The sequence below is a fragment of the Mus caroli genome, unplaced genomic scaffold (genome assembly GCF_978045245.1).
Source record: "Mus caroli unplaced genomic scaffold, Mus_caroli_1 scaffold_7, whole genome shotgun sequence".
Classification (NCBI taxonomy): Eukaryota; Metazoa; Chordata; class Mammalia; order Rodentia; family Muridae; genus Mus; species Mus caroli.
Genome location: NW_028227262.1, coordinates 25,393,022 through 25,411,466, shown reverse-complemented (window position 1 = coordinate 25,411,466; position 18,445 = coordinate 25,393,022). Strand labels below are relative to the sequence as shown.

The 18,445-nt window shown below is 38.2% G+C and overlaps 1 protein-coding gene and 1 non-coding gene across 2 annotated transcripts in view; one reads left to right on the top strand and one right to left on the bottom strand.

The window, feature by feature from the left end:
- Positions 1 to 3,252: 3,252 nt before the first annotated feature.
- Positions 3,253 to 18,445, bottom strand: part of LOC147003819 (vomeronasal type-2 receptor 26-like) — a 29,285-nt gene continuing 14,092 nt past the window's right edge. The window contains exons 4-7 of the mRNA XM_085839953.1: positions 16,707 to 16,931; positions 14,241 to 14,364; positions 4,793 to 5,698; positions 3,253 to 4,278 (exon numbers count right to left, since the gene is read on the bottom strand). Of these exons, the coding sequence (XP_085696079.1) occupies positions 4,794 to 5,698; positions 14,241 to 14,364; positions 16,707 to 16,931 (1,254 nt within the window). The 3' untranslated portion in view covers positions 3,253 to 4,278; position 4,793. The remainder of the gene's footprint in view (positions 4,279 to 4,792; positions 5,699 to 14,240; positions 14,365 to 16,706; positions 16,932 to 18,445) is intronic.
- On the top strand, positions 11,760 to 11,891 carry LOC147003820 (small nucleolar RNA SNORA17). Its single transcript, XR_015047713.1, has one exon. It is a non-coding gene; the product is annotated as a small nucleolar RNA SNORA17 (small nucleolar RNA).

The following is an 18,445-nucleotide window of genomic DNA, read 5'->3' as shown; positions in this document are numbered from 1 at the left end:
GGTGAGAAGCTTGAAGCAATCCCTCTAAAATCAGGGACTAGACAAGGCTGTCCACTTTCTCCATACCTATTCAACATTGTACTTGAAGTCCTAGCCAGAGCAATTCGACAACAAAAGGAGATCAAAGGGATACAAATTGGAAAAGATGAAGTCAAAATATCACTTTTTGCAGTAGATATGATAGTATATATAAGTGACCCTAAAAATTCCACCAGAGAACTCCTAAGCCTGATAAACAGCTTCGGTGAAGTAGCTGGATATAAAATTAACTCAAACAAGTCAATGGCCTTTCTCTACACAAAGGACAAACAGGCTGAGAAAGAAATTAGGGAAACAACACCCTTCTCAATAGTCACAAATAATATAAAATATCTTGGCGTGACTCTAACTAAGGAAGTGAAAGATCTGTATAATAAAAACTTCAAGTCTCTGAAGAAAGAAATTATAGAAGATCTCAGAAGATGGAAAGATCTCCCATGCTCATGGATTGGCAGGATCAACATTGTAAAAATGGCTATCTTGCCAAAAGCAATCTACAGATTCAATGCAATCCCCATCAAAATTCCAACTCAATTCTTCAACGAATTAGAAAGTGCAATCTGCAAATTCATCTGGAATAACAAAAAACCTTCGATAGCAAAAACTCTTCTCAAGGATAAAAGAACCTCTGGTGGAATCACCATGCCAGACCTAAAGCTTTACTACAGAGCAATTGTGATAAAAACTGCATGGTACTGGTATAGTGACAGACAAGTAGACCAATGGAATAGAATTGAAGACCCAGAAATGAACCCACACACCTACGGTCACTTGATCTTTGACAAGGGATCTAAAACCATCCAGTGGAAGAAAGACAGCATTTTCAACAAATGGTGCTGGCACAACTGGTTGTTAACATGTAGAAGAATGCGAATCAATCCATTCCTATCTCCTTGTAATAAGGTCAAGTCTAAGTGGATCAAGGAACTTCACATAAAACCAGAGACACTGAAAGTTATAGAGGAGAAAGTGGGGAGAAGCCTAGAAGATATGGGCACAGGGGAAAAATTCTTGAATAGAACAGCAATGGCTTGTGCTCTAAGATCGAGAATTGACAAGTGGGACCTCATGAAACTGCAAAGTTTCTGCAAGGCAAAAGACACCATCAATAAGACAAAAAAAAAAAAACCAACAGATTGGGAAAGGATCTTTACCTATCCTAAATCAGATAAGGGACTAATATCCAATATATATAAAGAACTCAAGAAGGTGGACTCCAGAAAATCAAATAACCCCATTAAAAATGGGGCTCAGAACTGAACAAAGAATTCTCACCTGAGGAATACCGAATGGCAGAGAAGCACCTGAAAAAATGTTCAACATCCTTAATCATCAGGGAAATGCAAATCAAAACAACCCTGAGATTCCACCTCACACCAGTCAGAATGGCTAAGATCAAAAATTCAGGTGACAGCAGATGCTGGCGAGGATGTGGAGAAAGAGGAACACTCCTCCATTGTTGGTGGGATTGCAAGCTTGTACAACAAATCTGGAAATCAGTCTGGTGGTTCCTCAGAAAATTGGACATATTACTACCGGAGGATCCAGCAATACCTCTCCTGGGCATATATCCAGAAGATGTCCCAACTGGTAAGAAGGACACATGCTCCACTATGTTCATAGCAGCCTTATTTATAATAGCCAGAAGCTGGAAAGAACCCAGATGCCCTTCAACAGAGGAATGGATACAGAAAATGTGGTACATTTACACAATGGAGTACTACTCAGCTATTAAAAAGAATGAATTTATGAAATTCCTAGCCAAATGGATGGACCTGGAGGGCATCATCTTGAGTGAGGTAACACAATCACAAAGGAACTCACACAATATGTATTCTCTGATAGTGGATATTAGCCCAAAACTTAGGATACCCAAGATATAAGATACAATTTGCTAAACGCATGAAACTCAAGAATGAAGACCAAAGTGTGGACAATATTCCCCTTTTTAGAATTGGGAACAAAACACCCATGGAAGGAGTTACAGAGACAAAGTTTCGAGCTGTGATGAAAGGATGGACCATCTATAGACTGCCATATCCAGAGATCCATCCCATAATCAGCTTCCAAACACTGACACCATTGCATACACTAGCAAGATTTTGCTGAAAGGACCCAAATATAGCTGTCTCTTGTGAGACTATGCCGGGGCCTATCAAAAACAGAAGTGGATGCTCACAGTCAGCTATTGGATGTATCACAGGGCTCCCAATGGAGAAGCTAGAGAAAGTACCCAAGGAGCTAAAGGGATCTGCAACCCTATAGTTGGAACAACATGATGAACTAACCAGTACCCCAGAGCTCTTGTCCCTAGCTGCATTGTATCGAAAAATGGCCCAGTCGGCCATCACTGGAAAGAGAGGCCCATTGGACTTGCAAACTTTATATGCCCCAATATAGGGGAATGCCAAGGCCAAAAGAATGGGAATGGGTGGGTAGGTAAGTGGGGGGAGGTATGGGGGACTTTTGGGATAGCATTGGAAATGTAATTGTGGAAAATATGTAATAAAAATTATTAAAAATTAAAAAAAAAAGAAAAACATGAGGAAATCCAAAGCATTATCTGATACTACTACAAAAGGCTATATTCAACGAAACTGGAAAACCTGGAAGAAATGGACAATTTTCTAGACAGATACCAGGTATCAAAGATAAATGACGATAAGATTAATGACCTAAACAGCCCCAAATCCTCTAAAGAAATAGAAGCAGTTATTATTAGTCTCCCCACGCCTACCCCCCAAAATAAAGCCTGACAATATGGGTTTAGTGCAGAGTTCTATCAGACCTTCAAAGAAAACTTAATTTTAATTCTCCTCAAACTATTCCACAATATAAAAAACAGAATTTACTCTACCCAATTCATTCTTTTATTATTATTATTAATTATAATAATAATAATTATTATTATTAGGTATTTTCCTCATTTACATTTCCAATGCTATCCCAAAAGTCCCCCATACCCTCCCCCCACCCCCCTACCCACCCCCTCCCACTTTTTGGCTCTGGCATTCCCCTGTAGGGGTCATATAAAGTTTGCAAGTCCAATGGGCCTCTCTTTCCAGTGATGGCCGACTAGGTCATCTTTAGATGCATATGCAGCTAGAGTCAAGAGCATTGGGGTACTGGTTAGTTCATAATATTGTTCCACCTATAGGGTTGCAGATCCCTTTAGCTCCTTGAGTATTTTCTCTAGTTCCTCCATTGATGAGCTCCAAACAGGATGCGAGATAACTGCCATCCACCTGAACGTCCCCTGAAACAGCCTATCTGCCTTTCAATGCTATGCTTGGCTTTCAACATGGTGGTACACAGCTTCAAGAGAGAAACTGGCTCCAAAGCAGGAGATGCTTCCCATGAGTATGTCAAACCGCTTAGCAGCTTTTCAGAGTGAAGGGTCATCCTCTTTAAAGTGGTAAGACCCTACAAGTGCTTAGTTGCAGATACTTTTAAAATAGGTATTTCTATGCCCAACAAGTAATACATTTTGAACAAACTTTATTTTATATATATCATAGCAGATTCCAGCGGAATTTTCTCTACTGTTTTTATGGCCAAATAGAAGCAACTCATTCCAATTTTGTATAAGTTTAAATAAAGGAAAGTTAAGCAATAATTGAGACTACAAGTAGCCTAAGAACAATGTTTCTTAATGGTTTTTGGTCTTACAGTGGTACAATATTGCAGTGCACAAACACTCTCTTAAGTTTAAAACTAAGAATGGTATGAGTAAATCTTGTTTTAGAAAATAAACAAAACAACTTTGGTCATGTAGACCTCTCAGAGCATGTTTTTAACCATGGATGAAAAATGACTTCTTCCATTGTCACAATCTACAATTTGGGTTTGCCCTTGGAATGATCTGGTCATCATGTTTAAAGCTATTTCTTGGCTAGAGAAAAACAAATAAATGAACAGCTCCCTGGTCTAGGATGCATGATTTAACAGTTCCCCATGTTCTGTTGAATTCTTGGCCTTGAACCTCATATCTTGGTCCACATTTACCTTCAGATACATTCCCTGCATGAAAATAGAATCCAATGGATATAAATGATATCAGCTTTCACTAGGTGAACCTGTAGAAGACAATGTTAAACTCCCAAATGTGCAAGTGAACAGCAAGCACACCATGAAGCTTGGCTGTATCTTCTACCCACTGATGTGTTGGATATCCTCAGGATGAGCAAGTCTGTGTTTCTCACTGGGACTCTGCCTAAGCTCTTATCCATGTTGTTCCACCTGAACAGTGAAAAGAGCACAAAACCCTCTGAGACTCTGAAATTTCAATGACATATTGTCTTGTTTGTGAGACTCTTTAAAAGTGAGAAACAGAAACCATGAGATTTCTGTAACATAACTCATGGTTGTTTTAAAATTAATTTGTATGACAATAACTGCATATGACTAACAAAGAGGAAGCACATTTTTAAAAAACCTAATACTTATATTTACACAGAAATGATTTTCTTTAATTCTCACTCTTAATTGTTTACAGATCTGTTATGTTATATTGAAAATTAGAGATGTGTGAATTAAAGAATCATCTAGTAGGCATACCAGAAGTCACCTCTACTTAGCAATTCTAACTTGTGAAGGCTTTCTTTACTGTGTCTGGTCATCTCCAATGACAGCAGGGACACTTGAATAAATAGCACTTGCTATTGTCAAGAGAAATTCGAAGACTTCACACCATTCTTTTGAATCTATATTTGTACATAGTTCATTTTACACAAATCACAATAAATTTCTTTACCTTAAGAAGGAAATCCTTTAAAAAACTTCTTGCTAGAATGGCCACCTGACCTCAGTAGGATCACATAGCATTTGGGAAGAAATATACAGAGCAGTAAGATAGAACTGGATGCCAGAATTGAAAGAATTTCCACTGCCACCATGGTTTTACCTTTGGAGCTCAGGTAAGTGGGGACAAAAGTAATCCACACAGTGCAGAAAACCAACATGCTGAATGTGATTGTTTTTGCCTCATTGAAGCTGTCTGGTAGCCTTCTGGCCAGAAAAGCAATGAGCAAGCTGAGACTGGACAGAAAGCCCAAGTACCCCAGAACACAATAGAATGCAAGGGTGGATCCTTCATTACACCAGAGGATGATTTGGCCAAACTCTGAGTGCATGTCAACATCAGGGAAAGGGGGATATGTTCCCAGCCAGACTGCACAGATGCACACTTGAATGATGGAACCACAGCAGACTATAGCATTTGAGAGTCGGGTCACCATCCACATTTGTAATGTGCTTCCTGGTTTGATGGCTGTGAAGGCCACAACTACAATGAAAGTCTTTGCCAAGATTGCAGACACAGCAACAGAAAATACAACCCCAAAAATCATTTGTCTTAAGACACAAGTGACTGTGCTAGGTTGGCCAACGAATATTAATGAGCAAAAGAAACAGAGCATTAGAGAAACTAGGAGGAGATAGCTGAGATTTCTGTTATTTGCTCTGACAATGGGTGTGTCCCGATAGTGGATAAATAATCCTAAAATCATGGCTGAAAAGGCAGATAAACTAATGGCCAAGGAGACCAAAACAGCTCCCAGAGTATCTTCATGGGACAAAAATATCTTAATTTTAGGGAGACAGTTATTCTTCTGTTTATTTGGATACTGATCTTCAGGACACTTGATGCACTGATCCATATCTGAAAGGGAAGCAGATTTGTTTATTACATTCCCCTGGCGAGACCACAGAAGGACATTTGTGATGTATATCTTAAGTGGAATCACTGTTGAATTCTGAAAAAAATGTCCTTGGTTATATTCACTGAATCATAATATTATAAAAAAAAAGGATGAATTATTTCCTTTTACTTCATGAGAAATACAGAAACACTTGAACCTATGAAGTATTCAGAAAGTGTGTGGATTTAAAAATATGAAAGAGTCATTAATACAAAAATGAAATGAGGGGAAATAAGAAAATATGAAAATTACATTTCATTTCATATGTAAGGAAGAGAAAATACACTTTGAAGTGTTTATTTTTTTCCATTTTGTACATTTTCTTCTTTAAAAAATCTTTTTATTGCTTGAGAAATTCATAAATGCCTATATGTTTTGATCAAATGCAGCAACAATTTCTTTGCCCTTCACTTCTTTCTCTTTCCCCTTCCAATCATTGTTCCTCCAAACTTTATGCTTTTTGTTTTTTTTTAACCCCACTATGTTCACTGAATCCTGTGTGTGTCCATAAGCATATAAAATCTTCTACCATAACATGGGCAGCCAATTATGACCACATATCTGAAGAATACTGACTCTTTCACTCTAGCAGGTATCAACTACCAATATCTCTTTGCGAGGGCTGGTTCAATATGAGTTTGTCCCCCATCAATTTGGGGATATGGTCTGGCTTGCTTTGTCAATTCTGTAATTCAGTGCTCAAGTACCCTGTCATGTCTGATAAATACTGCTTCACTACAGATGTCCTCTCTCTGGCTCTTACACCCTTTCTACCTTATATTCCACAATGTTCCCTAGAGCTCTTATTTCTGGGCGCTCTTAGTTATTACTATGCAAAGCCTAGAAGGTAAAACTTGCCAACATTACTGACAGGTATGTTTAGGGACAGTGGTATTTTCTTTTGTTTCTTTGATTTTGATATTACCAAATGATGTATCATTGTCTTAGAAATAATGATTTAGGCAATGCATTTTAGAGGTGAATATTTTCTTCTTATGATAAAAACAAGTTCATGTTTACTTGAACTCCATAAAACTCTTCATTGAATTCTAAATTTTATTGATGGAAAAATAATATTGCACTTAATTTTCAACATCCAATTTATTATATACATTTATGTTTTTGAGTTATCTGTACTTTCACAGAAACTTTTAGTAAGTTTTTTCACATAGTGTCCCTTTTAAAATGATACAAGTAGAGGTAAATCTTTGAATATTTAAGACAAATCCAGTGGAATAGAAAGCCTTATTCACTAACCTTAGACTTCATTTACTCTGAAGGACACTTGCATGGGACCAAACTTTAATAGGGAATGTAATTACAGCACGTCACTCACTGAAATACATATCTGTAACTCTCATAATCAGGAGACAGAAATAGGGGGATTACTAGCCAGTCTGGTCTACATACCACATTCCCAGCCAGCCAGAATTTCATATTGAGGCCTTGCTTCAAAAGGAAAGGAAAGGAACGGAAAGGAAAGGGAAGGGGAGGGGAAGGGAGGGGAGGGGAGGGGAGGGGAGGGGAGGGGAAGGAAGGGGAGGGGAGGGGAGAGGAGGGGAAGGAAGGGGAGGAGAGGGGAAGGGAGGGCAGGGGAGGACAGGGGAGAGGAGGGGAGGGGAGGAGAGGGGAGGGGAGGGGAGCATTCAGCAGTTTGCAGTCCCCAAGTGACTCCTGAATGTCAGTGTAACGGTTTGGGGTTGTACAGCCATTGGCTAGGTAAATTACAAAGTGTCCCATCAATAATATGGGGGTAGAGATAACAAGTTTTTGTCACATGGTTATCTTGTCAGCATCCTTGACCAGCTGGGGAGTGGCAGCTATGATCCAGAGGCACTTTGGCCAGTTTCAGGCCACCAGGACACATTTCTTGGATAAATAAGCCATTGGTCCCTTTCATGGTTCCAACTTTTAAGTAAGTTCTTTTTTTACATCCCCCTTTTTCATACACATAGGGGTAGATAGTTTTTAAAGCCATATCCATTTTAGTTTATCTCCCTGTCCCCTTGTGGCCTTATATCAGCTTCAAAAATTATTTTTGAGATATTCTCTGTGGTATATATTTATTCTCTACATCACCTGGCTTACCTTGGATAAATTTACGAGCCATCTAATGGCTTCTCAGGAAACCCCCATCAAAATATGGTGGTAGAACCAGAGACAGACTCTCCTTACCTCCATCAGTTAGGTTGAGCCTAAGGAAGGCTGCAACATTATCAGACTAGACTTGGAATAGGAGTCCGTTTTTTCCCAGAAGCAATTTACATGCAGCAACTATGGTTTTTTTTTCTCTTTTCTTCGTGATGAAGGGGACCTGGAGCAGTTGCTGACCATTTCCTAAGGTGGGCCAGTGAGTTACATGACTGAATCTAAAAGACCTATGACTATTGAGTGTCTCAATGAAAATGGAGAAGTTTGTATCTTTCTGTTATAAATGCCTGTACTGGCTAGTTTTGTGTCAACTGAACACAGCAGGAGTTATCACAGAGAAAGGAGCTTCAATTGAGGAAATGCCTCCATGAGATACAAATGTAAAGCATTTTCTCAATTAGTGATCAAAGGGGAAAGGCCCCTTGTGGATGGGACCATTTCTGGGCTGGTAGTCTTGGTTGTATAAGAGAGCAGGCTGAGCAAGCCAAGGGAAGCAAGCCAGTAAAGAACATCCCTGAATGGCCTCTGCATCAGCTCCTGCTTCCTGACCTATATGAGTTCCAGTCCTGACTTCCTTAGTGATAAACAGCAGTATGGAATTGTAAGCTGAATAAACCCTTTCCTCCCCAACTTGTATCTTGGTAATGATGTTTGTGCAGGAATAGAAACCCTGACTAAGACAATGCCATTACTAGCAAATGGCAAATATATTATGAACTGTATCGTCTGTGCATTTGCAGGTCCTGCAGTCTGGAGGGATAAGGTTATAGAGTCAGTACTCTGGGCAGTACAAGCCCAAGTGTAAGATAGAGTCCAAGTAGAGTCAGAAGACTCAGAGGAGTCAAGGGCTGTTTCTTCCTCTTCCTGTGCTGGTTGATCAGGGATATAAGGAGGAGGACTGAGATCATATTCAGGGGCAGAGGCAGGAATGAAGTAGAGGGAGCAGGATAGACTCTCATGCAGAAGAAGGAGTATGGGAAGCACTGCAGCTGATGACAAAAAGGTCTTTCAAACAAACAGAGGTCTTTTTGACCAGGAAATGCCATCTGAGGATCTGTGTCCTGTGTCCTTATAAACAGTAATATTTGTTGCCAGGAGCCATCAAAGAGGAGCTAAAAACTAACTGGTAATCTTCCTGAGATGGATCCACCATGGACTATAAAATTAATGACAGTTATGCTTCTCTAGGCAAGGCCAATGAATCCTACATTCAAGGAAGGAGTCTGGGGATTAATATGATACACACACACAGACACAAACACACACATACACACTAGTTATTAGCCCATTATTTTGAGAAGGTCTCTGCAGAACAAGGAAGATGCACTGTCTTGTAATGATGCTATATAGTCAAAGAGATTTTTTTTAATACTTAATGATGATCCTATAAGAATTCACAAAATTATAGTAGTAATTATTAATATCACTATTAATATCACTAATTATAAGACTGTTATTATTTCCTTACTTATGTCAAAACTACAGTGAGAACAATTCCATTCTTCAAGTATCCCAAGTTAGTTGCTTCTGAGCTAGGCATGTATCTAGTACTTAAGAGCATACTCCAAATTATACTAAAACAATTAACCAAACGACATAAAAGGGAACTAATGATTTGCAATAGGTGCAATAACAGAAGACTAAATATTGACTTGGTTTATCTATGTGAAACTTCAGTAATTCCTTAGTCAGAAAAGTTAGGGTTTTTAACTTTCTGTGAATATGTAGAGCTACTGAAAGATGGTGAATATATAGCAAGATAAATACACTTAAGAGATATCCAACTTTCTCTGTTGTAAACTCAGTTTTCAATTTTTAATTTGAATTTATGGGTAAACTTGTGGTGAACTTTTTACTACGTGATCATGTATTCTGAAAGATGTATAAGTGCTGAGGACAAAAAAAAAAGAGGAAAAATCCCCATTTCCTTAGAAATTAAAGAAGAACTTTTTAAGAGAAGAATGATTTAGGAGAACTTTGTTAGAGAACTTTTATAGAAAACTTTTTAGAGACAACTTAGAAATAAAGATTAAAATCACATTTTAAAAGTTTCTTTCTCAGACTATCCTTCTTTATAAGTGGGCATTTATTTCTGCAAATGAAGGTTAGCTTGCCATGCTGAACAACCAGACCAGACTCTCCCACAACTCTACGAAATGGGTTAGGATAAAGTTCTGTGGGTGCTCTGGACCTGTCTCATCTTAGGAATGAAAGAAAATCTTGTACAAGTAAACAAAAAGCACAGACAGAATACACACAGATAGACACAAATGACATTTCTAGGAAAAATAAAAACTGAACCAGAAGGCTCTTTTTGATGGTCTTCCTCCTTTCACATGAAAAGCCCACAAACCCAGAGATTATTCAGAAATCCAATATGAGGTAGCAAGTTCTTCCTATAGGGAGGTTGGTGAGCATACTCCATAGTGCCTGGCTGGTTAACAAGTACTTATCTACCTACAGCTGCTTTGACTCCAGATTAAACACAGAGCCAGACAAGACAATAGATAACCAGGCACCAAGATTTACCAATTGGAGCAGAAAAAGCTCAACTATTTGAGTTAGGGGGTACAGTAAATCCCAGATTAGCCTCCAAATTTAAGGGTCTATTATTTGCAAAGAATAATATTCCAGATTCAAATAGTATGCAACAGTAAATGACATTTACTGTTGGGTGTACTCTAAATCAGGATGGAAGAAACAGGTGTGGATTTGAGGCATCCATATACAGCCTGCGGGGGTAGAAGAAGGGGACTTTTATCTTTGAATGATTGCCTACATCTCCACACATATGGGTGCCTTTGTGGTTGGTTAATGGGAACTTGGGGGAGTTTTTCTGATCAAGAATACTTGGCTGAAGTTCTATGGTCAGGCAGCTTCAACAGCTGCTGATTGGATGTCTATGAAGTGGGCTCAGGAGAGGTGATGGGAAAGCTTACTTATTGCCTCTCAGGGTTATTTTTTTTTCCTGAAATTGATTTGTTTTGTACTTTTCCTGGTCTGGTAAAGAGAAATGTTGGCCTAGTCTCCCAAATTACCAGTTTGAAACAGGTCATGGAGTCACCCTGGCTCTGGCTAACTCAGTCATCTCATTACTAGAGAATAGATTAATTGTTCTAAAAAGCATATAATGAAGTATTGGTAACCACTGAAAACCTAGTGTGTCCTAGAATGTAGCCTGAATATATATTCAAATGGTGAGCTCTGATTAAATTCAATCCAAATAATGAAACATTTCTATGGTGATAATCACATGGTCTGTGAATTACAGTTGCATCTAGAACACATGCCTAACATATTTCACGGCTTTAGGTTCAATTCACAGCACAAAAATGCACTAAATGTGTGATGATGACAGAAATATTTTTCATAGAATTATTTAGTACAGTGGGGTTCTATCACTCAATTAATCTCCTGATTTTCAGTAAATATAAACTTGGTAATTTACAAACTCATTTTGTAAGAGTCAATATATTTAGAAACAGCATAAAAATTATTACTTCAAATTATGAGATGTGTAAGTATTGAAATGAAAAGATAATGTTATAATCGGTGGCTGTTAGACTTCAAGGAAAGGAGATTCAGTGCAAACATTAAGCCTTTTGTTGGTGGCCTAGACATCACTCTGCAGAGAAGAGGGGAAGATTGCAACAACCATATTAGGTAAGAAGGTACTTAAAAGAGATGGTATCTCTAGAGAATATGAGAATATTAGTGTGGATATATTTTCTTCAATTTTTATCTATTTAAGTCAGCTTATTACTTTTCTAAAATAAAATATAAATAAATAAAATATAAATAAAAGAAATATAAATAAATAAAATAAAAATAATAAAGAAGCTGTATTGAATTTGATTCTACAGAGGAAGGACTGCACTTAGAAGGGTTGCAGAGGTGCCTGCTGTGTCACATGTACACCAGTAGGTGGCAGAGAGGAGAGATATTAGGTCCACCCACTGTGTTCCGACCTAGGAAAATTTGAATGATTAATAGCCTAATACTCCCTGGAAAAAGAAAGCTCGAGATGACCACTATTCCAGTGCTGCATAAACCCCAATGTCTCCCAGAGTGAGCAATAGCCCAGAGACTAGAAGTCTTACTAGGCCTGAAGGCCAGAGGCTGGTGTATAATCACAATACAGACAATCCTCAGAAGGGGCCATTCAGACCAAAATTATGATTCTAATGTAATTCCTTCACCAGCTGCAGCACACAGGAGAAAGAACCCTGCACCTCCCGTGGTCAGCACAATTGAGCTGACCCTGGTAGTTGGGGACACAAACAAACCATGCCCAATGTCATATGCATGACAGAGCTGATGAGCCACTTGACTGCCATGCAGTGACATGGGTGAGGGAGAGATGACCTCTTCATTGCCTCTTGTTATCTACAACTGGCAGGAAGGTTGGTCCCAAGGTCAGCAGAGCAGGAGAGCTGTCCATACCTCTTACATTCTTCAGCACTCAGGAGACCAGATCCTGAACCTTGCCTGGTCAGCACAGGAGAGCTAGGGATGGGGATTGCAGGTGAGCCAGCATGAAGAACATGAGTAATGGGAGATACAGAGCTGCCTCCAATCTGGTGGCTGGTGGTGCTAACCGAGGAGAGATTCTCTCCTACCCTCCCTTGTTCCTTGCCATCTATGACAGGCAGAAGAGCTGGCCCTGGGATTATGAGAATGGGAAAAGTGGCCATGTCCCTCACTATTGCAGCACTTGGGAGAACAGTCCCTGAACTTCACCTGGGTAGCAGGGTATAACTGGCACAGTATATGGGGTTGTTTGTGAACTGAATCTAAAAGCATAAAGGAAGGAAGGTCTTTATGATCTAGGCCTTGGAATTGGTCCACTCCAACATCAACAGCACTATGAACTCCTGGGGTGAAAGAAGGGGCCACTGCAAAATATCTAAAACTTCAGGATCTCCATGACACAGGAAAATAAAAACAGGATATCCAAGAGGAGTCCCAGTAACTATAGAGTAGCAGAATCCAGAAAACTCATAGTAGACCAATAAGTCATTCTAATGAACATTTGCAAACAAATAACATTGGCAACCAAAGAAGTGTAGATATAAGGGAATAACAAATGTCACTTTGTGACATATTACAGCTTCCACAATGAGACATTTTTCTCTTAGTACAGTGGAAGGTTGCAAGAGGAAGGTGGACACAAGAGGAGGAGAATATAAGAGGGATAGGGGCATATTATGTGAAAATCACAAAGTACCAATTCAAAGTTCATTAAAAAAAAGAAAGAAAGATGAAGGACTTGGTAGTGCTCATCTGCAAGCCCAGCACTGAAGAAGAAGCAGTGGGCTTGCAAACTACCACTACTTTACCAACAAAACAAAGTGAAATATTAGTATTTTAAACAATCATTGATAAATAAACATTTCATTCAGGAGAATAAAGTTGGCATAATAAATTAGCTGCTTTGAAATTGATTTTAAATGTGAAGTAAAGATAAAAAGATTGCAGAAACCATTGCTGTTTTGCTCTGGAGAGGTTTGCATTTAGAATGAATTTAAGGAAGATGTGACATATGGACAGTCCGAGTGCAGTGGAAAGAATATTTCTGTACATCACTCAGAGCCCTGCACATCACTCATCCTCTGGGATATCTCAGTGCTAAGTTGTACAGTGACCTCAATCTCAGAGACTGCATAATAAGAGTTCCCATAAGATTCAAAGTAATTCCACAGGAACAGTATGAACTATACCTATTGTTTAGGGTTAGCTGGGACTGCTAATTCTTTGGGGTATACAGTGACTCTACCTTTGACCATTGGTCATAGTTTAGGGTAGGCAGGGAGCAATTACTTTAACCATTGCTATTATTACAGCAGTAACATAACCATTCGTGAAAAGCAGAGTGCAAAGAAAGTAAATTGAATTCAATGCAGTTGTGCAAAAGGGAAAAGAGGGCCAAATGCACAAGCACACTCTGGTGGTCTTAGCCATCCAGGCAGTTAACCCTGAAGGATTACTGGAGACCAGATGTTTGAGACCAATCTGGACAAGGTAACTCACTAACCAATAAAGAAACAACCAAGAGTAACAAAAATGAGTGGATCTTTGTTTACTTGTTTTTGAAGATAGGATTTCTCTGAACAGACTTGGCTGTCCTGGAACTCACTCTGCAGAATAGGCTAGCCTTGAAATTAGAGATCCAACTACTGAGTGCTGAAACTTAATACCTATGCAACCTCTATCCAGCAAGAACTTGTTTTAAAGTATTAGTAGTTAACTGTCTTCAGGATTTGTGTTATAAGCCCCTGTCCCATTGTGAATCATTCCAACATTCAAAATCATTTCTATAAATTTCCACATTCAGAATCATTTTATAAATACCTGTATCATTTGCAATCTCTCCCTCTGGACATGGGAGACAATCATAACAACAGAATGATTTCCCTTCAACATGTGTTTTCCTAAACCCGAGTGGACAGCTTTGACTGCAAACAGACAAAGGAATCTGTGGAGGAGACATGGGAGGAGGGAAGGCAGACAATAAATTACATCCAATATTAGCATCGGGAGGGTAGATTTCAACAGGCCTATTGTGTATTGTAACAACAAAAACCTACCATGTGTTTAAAGAGTGTGAAAATAATGTATCTCTTTCTTTCTTTCTATCTATCTTTCTTTTTTTCTTTCTTCTCTTCTTTCTTTCTTCTTTCTTCTTTTGAAAAATTGATTTTTATTTCATTCAGCTATTATTTTTATTGATATTTTATATTATATACTATGTATTATTATATTTGAAACAACTTTGAAACTTTGAATATACCTTGGTCATATCCTTTCCCTTCCCTAAGTCTGTCCAGATCTTTCCTCCTTCCTACCCACCCAAATCTATGTTCTTTCTCAAAGAACAAACCAATATTCCAATAAAACAACAATCCCTCAAAATCTAGAAAAATAAAATACAACAGCACAAAAAGAAAAACAAAGCAAAACAAAACCAATATAAAAATATTTGTATTAATATTCTTGATTCCCTTGTTGTGCTACAAAACTCATCCTGATCATGAGACCTGCTTTGAAGTGTTTGTTGTACCCAGTGTTTTCCATTGGAGAAAATGTATTTGGTCTCTTGAGGACCATAATGTTCCATATTTCGATGTTATATCTCTTTTTAACATATCAGTGAGATATTCAGGGTGATCAGTTCCAGAAATAAGATATTTAATGTGCAAAAAAAATTAAAATTCAAATCCAGAAATATAGTCCAGGATATTTAATTATACTGTGCATCCAGAGACTGTGTTATTTACTGAAAATAGCTTTTCTAGTTGTGGTACTGCTCAGCCCTTAGCACATCTTTAATACCAAACAAAGAAGGTAAAATTAGTTGGTAGAAGGAAGCAGTCAAAAAATTGTACATCATATTACCTGAGCACCCAGCTATACAACTCCTGGGTACACACTCAAAAGACTCTCCAACCGATAACATTTACAAATGTTCTACTATGTTCATAGCAGCTTTGATTATGATAGCAAGCAGCTGTAAAGAACCCAGATGTCCTTCAACACTAGAATGGATAAAGAAAATGTGGTACATTTACATAACAGAGTATACTCAGCTGTTAAAAATGATGAATTCCTAAAATTCTTAGGCAAATGGATGGCACTAGAAAATATTATCCTCAGATAACAAAATCACAAAAGAACACATGTAGTATGCACTCACTGATGAGTGGATATTAGCCCAAAAGCACAAAATACTCAGGATACAATTCACAGACCACATGGAGCTTAAAAAGGATGAAGACAAAAGTGTGGGTTCTTTGGTACTTCTTAGAAAGAAGAACAAAATACTCACAGGAGCATATATGGAGACAAAGAACAGAGTAGAAACTGGAGGAAAGTCAATCTAGAGTCAGTCATGCTTTGGAACTCATCGCATAGACAGTCATCAATCTCTGACTCTATTGTGGATTCTAAGAAATGCTGGCTGAAAGGCCTCCTGAGAGACCTTACCAGAGCCTTACGAATACAGAGGCAGATGCTAGCAGCAAACCATAGGACCAATGGTGGAGTTAGAAAATAACTGAAGGAGCTGAAGGGGTTTGCAACCCCATAGGTAGAACAACAATATCAACCAAACAGATCCCCCAGAGTTCAAAGTGACTAAGCCATCAATCAAGGAGTACACATGGCTCTAGCTGCATATATAACAGAGGATGGTCTTGTCAGGCATCAATGGGAGGAGAGGTTCTTGGTCCTATGAAGGCTTGATAGATGCTCCAGTGTAGGGGTATAGGGGAGTGGAGGAAAGGGAGGTGTTAGGGGGTAGGTGGGTGGAGGAACACCCTCATAGAAGAATGGGGAGGGGTGAGGGAATGGGGGCTTCCGAGGGGGTGGACCTGGAATGGGGATAACACTTGAAATGTAAATAAAGAATATATAGTTGAAAGTAAAATCTAATTGATGGTGCAGACAAAGTGATGAATCAGAGAAAGATTTGAAACAGTGAGTCAAAGATAGCATATACCCAACTCTCATAAGAATAGACAGGAATGATGTAACTTGCTGGGGTCCCACACCAGCAGTCAGGTATTGAGGTGGAACCCAGGGATGGATGAAAGGCAAAGGCTAAAGACCCATTAACTCTCTCTTAATTTTCTGGGACTCAGATGCTGATGGATTCAAGTTTAACTCTTTCTTGCTATTCTGCAATCAGAAGCTTTGGGTTTTTAGCAATTAAATCTATTTGCTCTTCCTAGGCCAAAACCTGATTTCTTCTGACAACTCTGTTATCTGAGGAATTCCACTCTGAGGACAGCACATGGTACTGAACGCAAAGATACTCACCTCCTTGCCATATTTGCCCCAAGTTATGAGTTTTTCATTTAGTGAAAAATGTTGAACACTGTGAGATTCAAAGACAAACTTGCCAACTTTCACTTGAGCTTTTGTACCACTCTGCAGAGACTGGAAATTAAAGATGTCAAACTCGGTTGCCAAAATCTCCTTGTTCACAATGTTCTCCTTATTGGAGCTTCTCCCAAGCTGTCCCTTTTGTAAGAATGGATGGAGCTAAAAGTAAAAAATAAGGTTCAGAACTTGCACTATATGTTTATTTATAAATATACAAACATAGTTACATTAACTGCCCTTTCTTTCTCAAACTGTATGTTCCTGTGGCTTTTATTATTGTTCTGTATATCAAACATTTGTCATAGAGCTAACCCATGCAAGCACTAGGCCTATATCACAGAAATACAGACACACACACATATATATGCAGACAAAAACACGGCAAATACTGGAGATAACATGTTTTCAACCAAATGGGCAATACAGCAGTAAGATAACTGAAGGAATTCAAGGGGTACTAATTAGCAAATAAAAATTCAAGATATTATTATTTGCAGATTCCATGAGAGTATACATAAGCAACCCCTACCTGGGAATTCCTATGACTGATGAACACTTTCATAGATGTGGCTGTACACAAGATTAACTAAAAAAAAAAAAAATAGTAGCCTTCCTATATAAAAATGACAAACAGAAAAAAATCAGGAAAACATATCTTTTCATAGGAGCCACAAAACAATATCAAATATTTAGGGGGAGCCAAATGAGTCATGAAAAGTTCTTTTATGATAAAAATTTAAGTCGTGGAATAAAGAAACAGAAGAAGATACCTATAGATGGAAAGGTCTACCATACTCATGGATCAGTAGAAGTAATATAATAAATATTAAAATAAATTCAAGATGTATCACTATTCCTAATTTTAAATTATACCACAGTGCTATAGTAATAAAAGCCACAAAGTATTTCATAGAAACACTCATGTTGAGCAATGGAATTGAATTGAAGCCCAGAAGTAAATCCACACACTTCTGGACAACTGATTTTTGATGAAGAAAGAATCTTCAACAAATGGAGCTATTCTAACTCTATATATACATGTTTAATAATGTGTATAGCTCTACATTTATCACCCACAGAAAACTCAAGGCAAATTAAAAATCACATTAAATAAGACACACTGTGCTTGAAGGAAGCAAAAGTAGAGAACAGCTTTAAACACATTGGCACAGAAGACAATTTTCTAAATAGAACACTAATAGTGCAGGCACTTACATCAGTAATTAATAAGTGTGAATTCATGATATCAAAAAGCTTCTGCAACTCAAAGAATAACTTTAAAATCTACATAATGGGAAATGATTTATACCAACTCAACATCTGACAGAAAGCTAATATCTAAAATATATAAAAAACTGAAGAGCATAGGCAGCAACAAACCAAATGATCTAAATGAAAAAATTGAGGTACTTATGTAAGCAGAGAATTCCCAATATAGGAATCTCTATTAGCTGAGAAACATGTAAAATAATATTCAATATTATTAGCCATTAGGGAAGTAAAACAAAACTACTTTGGGATTCTGTCTTCCACCTTTTTAGAATGACTAAGCTCAAAGACAGAGCTCATGATGGTGAGGATGTAGAGACAGGAGGGCACTTCTGTATTGATGGAGGGACTGAAAACTTGTACAGCCACTATGTAAATCAATATGCTGGCTCCTCAGAAAATTG